The sequence below is a fragment of the Myodes glareolus genome, chromosome 25 (genome assembly GCF_982192425.1).
Source record: "Myodes glareolus chromosome 25, mMyoGla1.1, whole genome shotgun sequence".
Taxonomy (NCBI): domain Eukaryota; kingdom Metazoa; phylum Chordata; class Mammalia; order Rodentia; family Cricetidae; genus Myodes; species Myodes glareolus.
In genome coordinates this window covers 26,226,091-26,243,499 of record NC_142050.1, presented here as the reverse complement: position 1 = coordinate 26,243,499, position 17,409 = coordinate 26,226,091, and the positions used below count along the sequence as shown (strand labels likewise).

Sequence of the window (17,409 nt, the reverse complement as noted above, 5' to 3'; positions counted from 1 at the left end):
ATACATAATAAATAAATCTTAAAAAAAAAAAAAAAACAAAAAACAAAGTCGGGAATAGCATGTCCACAAATCCAGACACCAGGACTCTCTAGTTAGCCATTCTAGCTGAAAAACAATCTTCAAGTTCAGTGAGAGATCCTGTCTCAAAATAAAAGATGGTAATGACAGAGGAAGATTCCAGACATCCGTGATGTCAGGCACCCACTAGAGTCACACATACACACATGGGGGAAAGGCGAAATTTGAGACAAGGTCTTACTATACTTCCCAAGGTGGTGTCCAACACTCCCCCGTTCCTGGGCTTAAGTAATCCACCAGCCTCAGTCTCCTTAGTAGCCAACACTTCCAAGCTTGTGCCACCATATCTACCTGCTCCAAAACTCCTTGACTAAGATCTGATGAGCTTCCAAGCTGGCGAACAAAGAGAGGCGCAGAGAGACTGACATGTCCTGAGAGCGCGTGAAGCTCTCTCATTCCTACCTACTGACATTCATCTCCTCACTAGGATGTACTTCTGTGTCCATGGTAGAAGCATCTTTAATAAACAAGCAAATGTTTCTCTGGACTCTGTGATATGCCTTAGCAAATTAATGAAAGGGAGGTTTGTAGCTGGTTGGGAAATATGGGTTACAACTAGAATTTGCGATTGGTATCTGAAGGGCTTCTATTGTGGAACCTGACACTATCTCCAGGTAAATAATGTCATAAGTAAGATATCCACTTGGTGTCTTCTCGGGGGGGGGGGGGGTGCTGTGTGGAAAATAACCCACACATCGGTCACAAAAAGGTTCTGTGGTAAGTCTGAGAGTAGATGGGGAAAGCGTTTGGGGGCTATTTTTCCTTTCCAGAGTACTTTCTAGAACACAACTTCAGCCTACTTTGTGCATCTTGAATAATGGATCAAGGTTTTCTTCATATATATTCTGTATATGTGTCCAAGGTGTTTCAGAACTGAGCACACATATGTAGCATGTTCAAGATTTACTTCCTGTCAAAGTATGTACTATCACTTCACAAGCAGGAAGCAATTCTCCAAAACCATGGTCATCTTTGCAAATCCACAAAAAAATACTCCTGTTTGGTGCAGGAGAATTATCTGTATTCTGTCAATCATATTTTAATAAAATGCTGATTAGCCAGGCAGGCAGTATAGGCGGGAAAGCCAGACAGGAAGCAGAGGTGGAGCAAAAAGACTGGGAGTATTCTGGCAAGCAGGAAGCTCCCTCTGCAGTTCTGCCCAGACCACCAGAGAGGAAAGATGTAAGCTGCCCAGCTGAGAAAGGTGCTGAGCCGTGTGGCTAACGTAGATAAGGATAATGGGGTAGCATAAGTTATAAGAGCTAATAAGTAGCCTGACCTAATGGGCCAATCAGCTTTATAACTTATAGAGATCTCTGTGTGATTGATTTTCTCTGGGACTTGCCGGCTGTGGGGTACCGGGTGGGGACAGAAATCCCAACAACCCGGCCCTCATGTTACACCTGTTGGGCAAAGAAACTTTGGGGCAGTGTAGTAAGACAGGCAGAAAAACCAGGAATGCCACTCTAGGACTCCTCATCTGAGTGCCTATGTCCAGCCTACTTTCTTTAACTGACCCACTTCCCCCAATTCCAGGGCCCAGATCCAGGAGGACAAGAGCAAATCCCAATCCAGGGCAGGAGAGGGAAAAGCTACTGAGTTAGTCATGCCAGGAATCTCTTAATTTCTCAGTCACAGCACTGCTCTCATCCTGTCCCTGAGCAAAATATGCTGTGTCCAATACTCAACCATCATCAAGTGACAGAAAGGAGTAGAGAACCTTTGCACCATGCACAGCCAAATGAACCAGACCAGAGATATTAGAATATGGTAAGAAAAAAAAGTCCATGCAATTACTGTTCTTGTTTGTCTCTGTGCAGTTATATGCATGTTTCTTTAAACACAGAGCAATAAAGGACTACTGAACATATTATTCAATGAATCACCTCTGAAGAACACTGAATGCTTATTTTTGCTTGTGTACAAGGTTAACAGAACAATGAGGGAAGAAGCACACCAACTTGCATGTTACCTGCAAAAACTTAAAATTTTCCAACAATTTCAAGGTGTTTCAGAAGGGAGCACACATATGTAGCAAAAGTAGAAGATTTGCTTCCTGTCAGATTATGTACCATCACTATTTGAAATGCTGATGTCAATATTAGATCCCAAAATAAAATACAAATCACAAACCTACCACAGACTTTTCAGTCTTTTACTGATGAACTAGCACATTATCAGGAATTTTCTTACCCTTAAAGTCCTAGGCAGTGTCAGAAAGGAATAAAAGCACAAGTCCCTCATCATTTAACTGTTCCTGGCTTCCCCCAGACATGCTGCTATCTTACTTTTCAAAAGAACTCCTAAGAATTCAATTAAAATTCTTATTCCTCTACCCAGGCCTGGAAGGCCTATGACTAATAAGACAAGGGCAGGGCAGCCTTAACCACAGGCTGACCTGTGTCCTAGAGAGCACCCACGGGAGGTCTGAGGAGATTCTACAGCTCTCACCAGAGAGGAGTTTAACAAGGTAACTTAGCTCTTAAGTAATAGAAGCAGCCCTCAGCCTCTGGGCTGTAAAAGGGCTCAACTGCCAAGAGCACTAATACAAGTAATCACTGCATACAGAATAGCAGATCCCAGTGGGACCCCAGCACCCAGATCGGTTTTGGTCTCTACCATGCAATATACATAGAGGAATAGCATATCCTATTTTTCTCATTAAGGCCTGGGATAGTCCCCTAACGGCCAAAAAGATAAATTTTGCTTGTTCAATGATTATGCTTTGGGTTGTTGCCCAAATAATGATGTTTCAGTTATTAAAGCTACAAGACAAAGAACCTCCTAAGACAGAATTCATGAGGTTGAACACTTCACTAATATCACATGGGTGTATTTCAGGGCCTGGAAACGAAAGCTCTGAAGTCCCTTTTGCTTTCCTTCTCTAGTACAAAGGTCGAGCTACCCTTAGTCATTTGGCACATGAGTCCGGAGGGCTCACCTGAGTGTCCCCTCCTGTACCTCACTAGTTTACCTGCCTTTGCCTCTGTTGAGATGTCTGTCCCTTACACCATATTCTCTGGAAACACATTTTAAAACCAACCACAACTAAGATGTGACTTCTCCAGCATTTTACTTCTAAGAAAGACAAGGACATTTAAATTCACAAGTTCCTCTTTCCACTACAAGCAAAACTACTTCTCTCCAGTTACCAGCATCCAGATGAGACAGACAGAAAAACCACTTAGCCCAAAGCTTTGGCCAAAATCCCACAGGACCCAAGGTGTCAAGCCTAGACTACTTGTCTCCCACAAAGGACTCTCAGCCACATAAGCCTCCTCCCATCAAGCCACAGAAAGCTATCAGTGGGGACTCAGGGCCATCTACACCATTCACGCTGCTCTCTGAAGTTCCATCTCTACACACTCCTCTGTACTTGCTCTCCAGAGTTGATGGTTACTGTCATTTACCCTCATCACTCAGATCAGGCCAACAGAGACAACAGGGACAAAGTCTGGCAGTCTTGGGTAGACAGGGATGGAAAGAACCTTCATCCTTAAGTGGTTCTAAAGTCAGGTACAGTCTACGCACAGAATAGATTTCTGCTGATTGAACATATTTCTAGTCCCCGGAAGTTGGGAAAAAAAAAAAAGGAACCCTCAAATAAATTGGAATTACTTAGCTCCCCCTTAAAACAAAGGAACTAGTAAATGTTTTAGACTATAGTGGAAACTGTGTTCTGAAATATCCCAATTTCACTTATGGCAAGTGTTTTTCTGGTAATAAGGGGCACATGGGACAAAAGAGCCCAGAAGAGAGAATCTTCGCCTGCCGTGCCTTAGCCTGTCCACCACACCTGTGCCACCAGCTCCGAGCATCTGTACACACACTGCACATTTCCATGCTTCAGTGGGTTTCATCTTTGCTAAAAGCAGTTTAGCAGATGGCATGTTTGAACTCAAGTCGTATTTCTGCCACTACGTCAGAAACCCCTAGAATTTTAAGATTCACAGACCTGTTAATGTCTCTCTGACCTCCAAAACTAAAAAACAATCCAGGCATGGTAGCGTACACCTATAACCTCAGGGAAGATCACCAGTTTGGGGCCAGCCTGATCTATAGGGCAAGTTACTATCTCAATATTATAATACATACAAAAATTATCAGATATCATGAGCCTATAATTAAAAGACTCTAATGGCACCACTAGAAACTCTTAAATTCAACAAGCACTTTCAGAGAGTAGCTAAATATATATATATATATATACACATATCTCAACATCCAAGCACCAGTAGTTTGGCGCAGGTGTTATTTTGAGTGTTTTTGTTGTTTGTTTGTGTTATCTGGTGAAACAGGATCTCACAGATCCCAGGCCTGCCTGAAACACAAATGTGTCCAAGGATGATCTTATATTTCTGATCCTCCTATCTGCATTTCCCAAGTGCTGGAATTATTAGGGGGGCATGGTATCACACCCAATTTATGTAGTACTGGGGGCTCAACCCGCAACTTCCCACATGTTAAATGAACACTATATCATCTGAGCTACAAACTCAGCTTTTCTCCCAATAACAAACTTGCTGAGAAAGAAATCAGGAAAAATAAATCACATTCACAACAGCTTCCAAAAAGAGAGAAAAAAAGGCAAGCACAACCCCATTCAGCATCATCACGCTGGCAGGAGGCGTTTCTCATGGCTTGGCACCAGATCACCACTTTCACCAGTGCCTAGAGGCAGAGTACCATGTCCACAGAACACGGGATGAGGGCATCTGATGAGCAGCTGCTCAAAGGCTACGGGCTCCTCGGTGATAGAAAAGGCTGGGCGAGAATGGCTTCAGCAGGCAGCATGGTCATATGCTTCAGGAATAGTGGGCATGACCTGACAAAATAATGCCTTTAAGGTCCTGGGCACTGAGCGCTCTTCAACCTCTCAACCTTCCTCAGGTCTCTGGAGGAAGTGCCAAAGAAAGGCTTATGCCATGAGGACCTCAGGACCACCTCTAGAGGGAGGCCTGTTCCCCCCAATAAAGGATATCCAAGTGTCTTCCTAGTTGCTGCCTCTTTCTCTGTGCCCTCCTTCTCAACTTTAGGCATTACTGCACCCTTCCCCACCCTCAAAGGTCCTGCTTCCCACACTTTTCTTCAGACTCTTGCTTACTAGGCTGTATGTTTGGCTGTCCAGCTGAGAATTTGGCCCAGCTTGCCCTTCAAAGACACCATAAGACCTTGGCTGCCCTCAGGGCCAAGTCATTCTTACTAGCCAGCCACAGGAGGGAGGAATGATTAAAAATCCTATACCAGCCAGTCAAGCAGGTCACAAAATACCACCCCCACCCGACACACACCACATACCACACATCTCTGTCTGTCTGTCTGTCTCTCTCTCTCTGTCTCTCTCTCTCTCTTTCTGTGTGTGTGTGTCTGTCTGTCTGTCTGTCTGTCTCTCTCTCTCTCTCTCTCTCTCACACACACACACAGAGAGAGAGAGAGAGAGAGAGAGAGAGAGAGAGAGAGGACCATTTGTCTGGATTCAAGTCTTCCAAGCTGAAGACCAAAGGTCAAAACAGAAGTAGGCAGAAGCCAGTATCTTTGCCGGGTTTGTGAAGCCTTCACAAGCCCCACTCCCAAATCTCATACAACCTTTTGGGACTTGGGGTCAGAGGCCAAACAGCTCCTCTGTCATTGACAAGCCTCGCCACAGCCAAAATAACGTCTACAGACACAAAGGGGACAAAAAGTACTAAGTGGTAAACTTCATCAAGGAAGTGAAAGGACTCCACAGTAAAAACTTTAAGATCAAAAATTAAACTAAAGAAACACCTATCGTAATCCTGAACTAGGAGATCATTATGAAAATAGCTGTATTAACTGACAGAAAACTACAGATCTAACTCAATCCCTACCCAAATTCAATTACGTTCTTCAAAGAATTAGAAAAGGCAACCCTAAAAGTCAAAGTCACACACAAAAGACTTGTAACAGCCAAAACAATCCTGACACCAGGGCTGGACGTGCCACCGTAATACCTATCTCACATTACACTACAGTGGCAGTGCTGACACAGACAAGTCGTGTAGACCAATGACACCGAAATACACCATACAGTCACAGTCATCTAATTTCTACAACGGTGTCAAAGACATACTAAGAAAAAAAAAAAAACCTCTTCAACTTATGTTGCTAGGAAAACTAGATGCACATGTGCAGAAGAACGAGCCTAGATCCGCACCTGTCACGCTGCACAAAAATCACTCAGACTAAGACCTGAAACTTTGAAACTACTAGATAACTGATAATATATTCAGTCAAGACTCCAATAGCACAGGAAAAAATCCCAAAAACTGAAAAGTAAGACAACATGAAATTAAAACTCTTCTTCACAACAGAAGAAACAATCAGAGTAAAAAGACAGCCAACAAAACAGAGACTGGGAGAAGTTTCTTGCCATTAAGCATGACTGAGGATTAATGTCTAAGATGTATAAAACCACAAAAGCAAACACCAAGCCAGACATGGAGGTTACAAAGTGAATTCAAAGACAACCTGGGCCTGGGCCTGGATACATCAGACCCTGCCTCCAAAACACACAGAGATGATCAACCAATGAATGAGCTAATAAACATAAAGAGACACTTTTCAAAGAAGAAATACAAATAGTCAGTAATTATTTGAAAGTGTTCATTATCTCAGCCATCGGGGAAAAGAAAACTAAAAACTGCTTGAGATTCCATCTCACTGACAGCCATGTTTGAGGCAGCAGCCTGTAATCCCAGCACTTGGATAGTGGAAACAGAAGGATCCTGACACCCCGGCTCAAAAAGGAGTAGGGAATTCTAGAGAGATGGCTCAGTAGTTAAGTGCTTACTTACTCCTGCAAAGGAGTTTTGTTCTAGCACCCACTGCAGTGATTCCAGGGATACGTGACACCCTCTTCTGGCTTCTAGGTGACCAGCACACACATGCACAGACACACATCACATAAAAGAAAATAAATCCTTTTTTTAAAAAAGAAAACTTAAGAAAACGAAAAACAAGAAATGATGGCCTTATCCACGCCTGGTGGGACACTTGTGCAGCCACCAGGGCAATCAGAACAGAGGTTCCTCAAAGCACCTCATGACACAGATATGATTACATGCCCAACGACTCCAGGTCAACACACCACACCAACAATGGCACATTTACATTTATGCTGCACTGTTCTAAGAGATGGAGCCAGCTTACCTATATATCCACAGATGAAAAGCTAAGGAAAATGTGGATTATATACACAGTGGAGCTTTATTCAGCCATAAAAAAATAAACTAAAACCATGATATCTGGAGGAGGTGAATGGAACTAGAAATTATGTTAAGCAAAACAAGCCAAACTCAGAAAGACAAATACTGAAATACTGAGTATTTTCTCTCTGTGTGTGTGTGTGTGTGTGTGTGTGTGTGTGTGTGTAAGGGAGGGTGAGAAATGAAGCTGAGAAGAGGACCGTGAGAGTAAGGGGAGAGAGCATTCATCCTCTTAGGGGAAGTAGGTGTGAGGTGAGAAGGTGATGGGGTACCTGTGATGAAGCCATAAAAAAGAAGAACAGGGAGCAATCAGGTGGGGGAAGTGGACAGAAGAGGAGTTGGCGGGGGAGAATAACTACGTGAAAATGCTATAATGAGACACTACTTTGCATGTTAAATTTAAAAATTAATTTTAGGAAGGTAGCTTAGTGGTTAAGAATGCTTCATGGGACTGGAGAGATGGCTCAGCAGTTAAGAGCACTGGCTGAGCCAGGTGGGGGTGGTGCACACCTTTAATCCCAGCACTCGGGAGGCAGAGAAAGCCAGATGGATTTCTGAGTTCAAAGCCAGCCTGGGCTACAGAGTGAGTTCCAGGACAGGCACCAAAGCGACACAGAGAAACCCTGTCTCGAAAAAGAAAAAAAAATGAGGACCCAGGTTTGATTTCCAGCACCCACATACTAGCTCACAACCATCTGTAACTCCAATTCCAGAGAATCGGTCACCCTCTTCTGGGAAAAAAAAAAAAAAATTCACACACATGAAGTAATATTATGTGCTTCCTGTTCTTCCAGAGGACTCAGGTCTGGTTCCTAGCACCCACCCCAGGAAACTCTGGGAGACCTGACGCTCTTCTATAATCCAAAGGCTCTTCCGGTTGTTGATGATACCCATGCCTAGCACAATTCCCACACTTAGGGGGGAAGAAAAAGAACTGTTTTTCTCGTGTATTCTCACCAACTCTTCTGATACCAAATTGTGAGCGGGGTTCTCCACAACAAGCAATTCTCCAGTGCTTTGCAGACACTCTTTGGGTTGCCCTGCAATTCAGTTCTGACGTGCATACTTGGACTTACTATCAAATTCCAAAAGTAAAGAGAGTGGTTCCACCTGACTTCAGACAGCTTCTTCTGCCTCAGTGTCTCTTCTAACTGACCTGTCAGACACTGGAGTTCCCACAACCCTCTTCCCAGGGTTATTAACTTTTAGAAAAACTTGAAAACCTCTTCTGCTTATTTGATTACTGGGAATCAATTCAGAAACAGCCAGATGGGAGAAATACATAGAGGAAGATATGAGGGAAGGGTGTGGTTTCCATGTCACCCAACGAACACCTTCCATATGTTCACCCACTCTGATGCTCACCTCCCACTATGTCACTTAAGGGAAGAAAGGGGAGACAGCGGATTAACACAAGCGGGGGGGGGGGGGGAAGAAGGAAAAATGAAAGAGAGCTGGAACTAGGTGGTGGCAGAGAATGTGCATGAAGTCCCAGCAGAGTTTGATCCCCAGCACTACATAAACCAGGAGTGGTAGAGGCAAGAAGATCCAAAAACTAGAGCTTTTCCTCAGTATAGTCTGGAATAAAGAGGGTGGAAGAGAGAGAGGGAGAGAGAGTAGAGGGGAGGAGAGGAGAGGAAACAGGAAGGGAGAGGAGGGAGAACTTCCAGAAACCAAGAACAGAATGGGGGAACTCAAAGTTGTCATATTTGTAAAAGATACTAAAGACTTCCGAAGCAATAATGTGCCAGGATATTGGTGCCAAGTGATAGGAAGATCTTGGGAATCTATGCAAATACGAGGAAAAGTGGCAGATAAGTGTTAAAAGGAGCATATGGCCTAAATCAGGCACATAAAATAACTTCTCAGCTGTCAGTGATGACCCAGAACAGGATCTGACAGTCACTGAAATTGGACCCTGATGACAACCCAATACTAAATAGATTAAAAGCAATGCAGGGTCCTGAAAGCCATCAAAATAAATGCCAGAAGAGAACCACTATCTGCCCTCATAAAATCCTGGCATACTCAGCTCCACAAGTGCACTTATCCATCATGTGTCCTGCCCCTTCAGCTACATAAGACAGTTTCAAAGTTAAGCAAATCAGTGGGTCCCCAATGCCAGACTCAGGTCAATCCCAAACTGAACCTCTCAGGATCATACAGAAGGGGCTTTTCCAGACACAAATTCCCAGGCTCCCCCAGATGCTAATTAAGTGTTTCTTCAAGGTGGCCCCCATACACTGACCTGCTTAAAAAAAAGTAGGGATCCTTTTTCTAGCTTGAGATCTTCTCCTGAAATGATTTAAAAGGGGTTTTCTATTTAAAAACTGAAGTCCAGCAAGGTGACCCTTACCGAAACTGAGGCAGGACTATGAGTTTCAGGCCAGAATGGACAACACGGTGAGAATAAACAAACAAACGAATGAATGAATGAACAAATAAATACAGCAAAAATAAACAAACTGAAAAGAAAAACTCTGAGAGGAAGTACTAAGAATGCACAGATGAAGGTGGGTTGGGAATGGAGCTCAAGGTAGGCATGCCTGGCCAGCATATGACTCTGCGCTCAATTCCAAGCATAAGAAAAATAGATAAGGCTAATTACTATATGTAAAAAATGTCTAGAAAAATAATAGCTGACCTCCAGGCAAGGAATCCCTCAAAGACTTAGACAAAAACAGACTGCTCCCATGAATTATTTGCTCAAGTTTCCCATTTATCCTTCCCTTTGTAAACCAAGGCCAGCTGCTGCGGGATGCATGAGGGCATCCAGAAGTAGGTGGAGAACGGAAAGACAGAGCCCACTCAGAGCAATCCTGAAGAAGCCAGCCCCGCCCTCACTCTACCAATTTCCATCCACACTACTGTTTGATCGTACAGTCCAGTCTAATTCACTCTTTAATCTGCCACACTAGAAAACTGAATTTCAACTAATCCACCTTCTGTAAAATAAAATAAATAATAATAATAAAAAAAAAGTGGGATAGCCAGGCAGTGGTGGCGCACACCTTTAATCCCAGCACTTGCAAGGCAGAGGCAGGCAGCTCTGTGAGTGTTCAAGGTCAGCTTGGTCCACAAAGCTAGTTCCAGGTCAGCCAGGACTGTTACAGGAGACCCGCTGACTCAGGGGTGGGGGTGTTTTTGTTTTTAATTAAAAAGCAGTGGGACAGAAAGCATGCTTCTTGTGGGATACGTACCAATTCAGAGTCAAGCCTGCCATAAGGTCTGTGATTTCTCAGCTTTGTTTCAGTGTGCCTACAAGAAATGTACCAGCTTCCGGTGTACACAGCTTTATGGGACTAGATGTGTAGAGGCGATGAGTCATTGTAGAGGTAAGCTGCGTCTAAAGTAGAATGTCTTACCCGACACATCAATTCATATGAAGAACCAAAACAAATGCATGAAGGCCAAAACTTTAATCTCCTGATTCCTAGGCCAAGGAGCTCTGCCACTCTGCTTCCCAGGGACAGTATTAACAAACTGGATTTTACTAACTGAGGCAGATTCTCCAAATACCTCACGTCTATTATGCAAGGCTGACATCACAGGACCACCCAAAGCAGATCACTTCCTACACTATCAGAGCGCAGTGAGAGAGGAAATGCTGCTCTGAGTCACTGTCACCTTTACATTCCATCACAAACTTCACAAAAGGCACCTGTCACCAAGTCTACTGACCTGAGCCAGTCCCTGAGACCCACATGGCAGGACAGAACTGACACCCCTGTTGTTCGCTCTCTCTCCCACCCTCTCTCACACTACATTTTTAAAAACAGGCACCTAAAAATGAAACCAAAATTTCATTAAGTTTACTACAAGTTGCTTGACTTCCTAATTTAAAAAAAATAAAAGCCAACTGAAACTACTGTTCATTTTTGAACCATTAAAGCTAAGTGAGAAAAACACATTAGTTTATCATATTAAGTCTCACTGAAAGTAAGTGAAATCCCACAACACTCCATCTGCATTAAAAGCTCACAACCTGTGATTCAGCACCAGTTTCTGCCATAAAAACAAAAAGCATATGTCAATCTACCAAGAGAGGAAGTAGCAACAGAAAGTGGGTATGTATCCATTCCCAGTAGTACTTAAAAGACTACATCCACACTACAAGACTTGAGTCTCAAGCCTGCAATCCCAATGCTCAGGAGGCTGAGGAAGAAGAATGACAAGTTTGAGGTCAACCTGGGTTATGTCACATGTTTCCAAAAACAAAAAAAATCAATTTAATTGAGTCATTATAAAAGTACTGTCTACTGGTCACCAAAGCCCCCAGCCAGCCAGCCTAATGAGCTCAGATGTGCTCCAGCAGTTTCCCGCCCCACCCAGCACCCACCACCACCTGACCATTAGTTTGAGCTGACACCATAAATGTTTACCACGTTAATAGTACTGAAAGGAACTTGTAACAGCACTCAACTCCATAAAAAAAAAAAACAATGCTAACAGGAGCATAAACATCAACAAGAGACAGATACTACTTAACGCCAACTTAGAATACGAACACCACTTAATCCCCAATTCTGTCTGCTTTAGCATTTATTTTCATCCATTTCCATCACAGGAAGACTTGGAAATAGAGGACTAACTCATAGGACATCAAAACAGCCTAACTCTTGGTCCGAAGAAACAAACTTCAGCCTCTCATTCCGTAATTTATTCAGTAGACTGTCAGTTACTGATCTCGCCAGGATACCAGAGCGATGACTACCCCTGCTGCCCGCTCCTTTACCATCCTTAACCACACGTTATGTAACAACTCATGTTCAGTCCACACCATTTGTATGAACTTAATAAAGACATTGAAGAACGACTGTAAGAACACTGGAGAGCAATCGTCAGTGGAAACCCCACAGCTCTGCACTGGAAACACTTCCCTTGTAGTTGGCTCTTTGATGTCCAACTGAGAGAATTCTTTCCTAAACACACTGTTTAAAGGAATCACCTCTCTCTTGCTCCCAACCACCCTGCTCTAGTCCACTGTGTGAATTCACTATGCTCTATTACCATGCTTACTTATTCCCTTCTTTACTGTCTGACTCCTCCATGAGCCATACGATATCCAATGCCCAGATAGAGCTTGAACAAAAACTAAATGTTCAATTTAAAAAAAAAAGTATCACAAAGCCTGGCATAGGGGCACACGCCCACATTCCCAGCTCTCAGGAGGTAAAAGCAGGAGTGTCACAAGTTTGAGGCCAGCCTGACCAATCAACATAGTGCTTCACAATGAGACCTGTCGGGAGGTAGGGAGGAATATAATTACTTACTATTTATTTAGCTACGTGGCAGCACTACTATCAGCATAACTAGAGCTGGATGGATGCTTCATTTTCACTGAAAAATCTCAGAAAGTGTTCAAGATACAAGAATAACTTTGTGTTCCTTTACTGATCTTGATTGAAACCTCCCATGCATAACCGCTGGGAAATGGGCAATGTCAAACCTACAGGGGAAAGTATCTTTATTCTACTTCTGTGCACATGACTCCTCGAAAAGGTTTTCCAGCTACCTTATACTTCTGAAAGGTAAACAAGGATATTTTAAGTAGCTCAGCAACAGAGTTGTTTTTGTTTGTCCCTACATAAAGTAAGCACATACAGAAGGAAGCAAGTCAAAAGCCACCTGTGTGGTGCATGCTGGTGATGGTGCAATGACGCAGGAGGATGGGAAGTCCGAGGTCACAGGAGTATGAAGACAGCCTGGGCCACAGGAGACTCTGTTTTAAAAACAGAAAAGTCAAGCAAGTCAACATCAACAGGCTACTCTGCCCCCACTCAAATCTCAAAAGAAACACACTTCTTAACGGCGAATCAATCCCACACCAGTTATGCTTTAAGGGGTTATTTATTTTGGGGGGTAAAACTTACATACACCATAAACCGTCAGGAAGGGAGCCTAGTCGCTGGAGCAGGAGCCGGGACCAAGCGCTGGAATCAAGAAGCACGAGGCGAGATCTGTGGCTCTTTTTAAAAGAGAAATATACCACACCCCAGTGGGCTGGTATTTCAGAGGCTATTGGCTGACGGAGCGTGCTTCAGCGACTATTGGCTGAAGCAGCGGAAGATACTCCCACAGCAACTTCTTAGTGCAAAAGTCTAAAATATATTTAAGTATGATAAACTCCATTTTAGAAACAATCTCCTACAGGCTATACTTCAAAGAAATGTCCATAAAGCTACCTGGGAGGAAACTTACACTTCACAACAAACGGTCAGCAAGAATGCTATGGAAACAACAAACTAAGGTCATTCACTCTGAAGACTGACAAAGGGTCCTTTCCCCTTATGACAGTGAGTGCAGGACGACACAACCCTCCAGCCTCCCACACCGTACAGTAAGGTAAGCTACTTCCACATCTGCTTGCAACAGGCACAGAAGACTAAAGAACATGCCTCATTCTACAGCTGTGAAAGCCAAACTGTCATGTGTGCCTGCCTGAGGAGGTACGCAAACACACCAAATTTCAGAGCTAAAGTGGAAAGTCATAGAAGGGTCTGTCCCCAAAACACAAAGGTAACTAACTAGGTAAGTAAAGCCAGAGAAGACAGTCTTTTCTAAGTAGCCACTAAGGGGATGACTGAACCTCGCCTATGGAACATCTGCAGACACGTTCTGTCACAGCTAGAGGAAAGTCTAGCATAGTATTCAGAGACCCAGAGCGGGGAGCTTTCACGGGTTCAAGAATAAGATGAGATTTGACAGAGACATGTAATTACCCGAGTTGCATTTTGCCCACCTGCATCACTGCTAGTATCCCAACTCAAAACACAGAAATCTGTTCATTTTTCCCTCAACCTGAGTAACAAGATAGCTCCATAAAGCTTGTGTCAACTTATTGCCCACTTTCTCCTTAAGGATACTCCAGAACCAACCATCTTTTCCCCAACCTAGAAAGCACAGAGCCACTGGCATCACTAGTGAGAGACAGAGAGAGAGAGAGAGAAACTACTCACTGAAAAACGACTTCTACCATCAACTATTTCTGACCCTCAGATCAGCGCAGTCCACAGGACCTGAATGCTCCCACTCAAAAACACACCTTTGACCACTCAGTGTTCCAATTTCTGAACCCTTCCAAAAGGCAGAAGAAAGCAGCACCTCTGTTTTCTATTAATACCTGTGTCTTTCTCTTTCCTGCAAAAGAGCTCTCCACCCTCCTTCGCAGACTTCTTACAAAGCAGTTTCTAGTACCACTGGAAACTATTACTCTCCAAGAAAATACAACCTCGCTTAGCAGGAGAGCTTCAGAGAGCAATCTGCCACCGGTTGATTTTTCATCCCAGACAAGACCTCTAAACTGCACACAAATCTGCTACTGGTAACTCACCCACCCACCCTCTGCAGTGTGGTCAGGGCGTGCAGCAGTCCATGCACACAGCAACCATACACACCCAAATAAAGTCACACAACCACAACAGCAGCAACCAGCAAGTCATGGAACAGCACCTAATCTTTTCTCAACTCATTTACAGTCAGTTTCCACTTTCCTATAATTTGTGGTCATGCATTACCAGCCCCACCCTTCATGTTAGAAAGTAATACCCTGGAGTCCTAGAGTCAGGCCCCACAGCAGTTTACAGTAGCTTGTGTTGTGGCAGGCAGATCTGGATTCAAGTTTCGCCTCTAACTCTTATTACTAATAAAAAAAGGTATCTGGGTAAGCGAGCCTATCTGAGCCTCAGATTAGACATCTGCTTACTAGATGATATATATGAAATGCAGAGAGAACCCGGCTGAAGACGTGAGTGACCACTGATAAAACAGTATCCATAGGGGAAATAATTTGTGGGTGGGCACGATCACCTCAGAGAATCCAGATACCCTGGAGGCTGCCAACATTGTTGGAAGCAAAAATAGGTTCAGCTTCCTACAACTCCCCTCCTACAAAAGGGCCGCCTTTAAGAAAAAGTCAAGCCTTAGTAAGAAAACTAAAAAATCCACTGCAGGCCACCAAAACCACACTGGACAGCTAAGCGATACTCTGTTCCTGTAATGAAAAGAAGACCAGTGTGAATGAAAAGGGTAATGAAAGAGGAAGCACTTCAGGAAAATTCTTTCAAGAGTCAAAATTTCAGAGAGAAAACATAGACCTTGGAAATTCCCTATTCATTAGGTCTAATGAATTCTGACTGTCTGTACATAAATGGAAAAGGCAAAAAGGCAATATTGCATATTCCAAGAAATCTCAGCTGGCAGTTGAGATTTATCTAAGAAATGAAGACATTAGCATTCTAGGAATCTGGAGATTAAATTCACACACATAAGCTGCAAAATACTTGTGTCTGAGAGTGGCACATGTTTGTATACATACTTGGGTGTATGTTAGGGAACATGAGCCTGGGAGCTCATGCAGAGGCCATATAAGGCTACTGGAGCATAGGAGAACACCACTATCTTCCTCTATCACTCTTCACCTTATTCCCTGAGTAACACTTAGGTTCCAGGGATTGGAACGGCTATCTCCAGCTTGAATGTGGGTGTTAAAGATTTGAACCCAGGTCCTCAGGATTACACAGTAAGCATTTTTATCCACTGGGGCACCTTTTCAGGTCCCCCTGAAGAATATATTAATCCTGTGAAAGACAATGGGACAGCAAACAGACTATTTAAAAACTGGCTCTTTGAGGAAAAAGAGTATCTTCCACTCTGGAGGGAAAAATTGGAGTTATGATATGAAAAGCAATCTAAAAGATTACAGTCATCTCAATCAGAAAACCTGCTGTTAACAAACAAGAAAGTCAGAGCTCAATGTGGGGGGGGTTTAAAAAGGAGAGCTCATATAAAAAATAAAACAGATTTGTGCTACAAAATTAGCGTGGGAGTGAGGGTGATAGAATTCAAAATTCAGAATGAAGTGAAGGTACGTAAGTGGGCAGGATCTGTAAGGTTAGAGTCCTCCACAGGGAATCTGAACACCTGGGCTCTTGTTATTGGCTCCAATCCAAACTGCCATGTGCCCTTAAGGCAAGGCACTGGCCTTCTTTAAAACAAGTCTCCTTACCCTTAGGAAGTGAGGAAATACTAATTAGCATAAGATCCCTGCCAGCCTAAGGCAAAAGTACGCAAAGATCAGGGGCTTTCAGTCCTTACAAACTGGACACAGAGATAAAAGTTGAGAAAACTTTGAGTAAGTAACTGAGAGTCAGTGGAAACAGAAAAACTTCATGACAGCTAAGCACTCCTGGGGTTCCAGGAAAGAAAAGATGTCAGGAACTCGGAAAACAGCGAACTGATCGGCATAAGTCAAAATGGACCGAAAGAGGGGGATGGGAAGAACTATCCATGAACTATCTCCGTTAGTGTATCAGTAACAGATCTGCTTCTGGTAAACAGCCAGGGGCTCCGAAAGCCGCGACCACGAGAATCACTGTGACCGAACCCATGACAGGGTGACCAGGAGGCAAAAGTCAAGGGGAGTTCGTGCGGGGTTCTACCAGGTGAAGATTCGGAGTGGGTGGAGAGTGAGGAAGGGGCAAAGGAAAGGCGAACTGAGATCATGCAGGCTGACGGAAGGGGAAGGAGTCAATGCCTGACTCCCGCTCCAAGGCGACAGAGGGGTCCGGGTCTGGGGCCCCGCTCTCACCATCTTGACGATGCCCCGCTGCACGGTGGGGACCGCGGGTCCCCCGGAGGAGCCGCCGCTCTGCGCGGAGGAGGCCATGTGTGGAGCTGGAAGGGCAGCGAGTGGGGCGGCCGGCCGGGCTGGAGGTGTCAGGATGGGTGTCGGCGCTGGGGAGAGGTTGCCGCGACGAGGAGCAGGCAGGCAGGCGACAGGCTACCGACGGCGGACTGGATGGAAGCGCCAGGCGCACACTAAAGCAGCAGCGGGACTGAGAGCAAAAGAGGAGACGCGATCTCCGCCGCCGCCACACGTTCTACTCGCCGCGCAAGCGTGCCAGAGCGCCACCGCCCTCCGGCCAATTAGCGTCCAGAACCCGCCGGACCTCAAGCCAATAGGCACTCTGTTCGTGAAGCCCCGCCCCTTGGTCCCAAAACGGGTGGGAAGCTCCAGGAAGCGCTGAAAGAGCTGATTTGCGGTGACGGGCGAACTACGGGGCGGGACTTCCGGGGAAGTCTGAGACAGTGGTGTCGGGAGGTG

General features: G+C 44.4%; 1 protein-coding gene across 1 annotated transcript in view; it reads right to left on the bottom strand.

Moving 5' to 3' along the window:
- Positions 1-17,193, bottom strand: part of Snd1 (staphylococcal nuclease and tudor domain containing 1) — a 401,120-nt gene extending 383,927 nt beyond the window's left edge. The window contains exon 1 of the mRNA XM_048451021.3: positions 16,894-17,193. Coding sequence (XP_048306978.1) covers positions 16,894-16,971 — 78 coding nt within the window. The 5' untranslated portion in view covers positions 16,972-17,193. The remainder of the gene's footprint in view (positions 1-16,893) is intronic.
- Between the last annotated feature and the right edge of the window lie 216 nt (positions 17,194-17,409).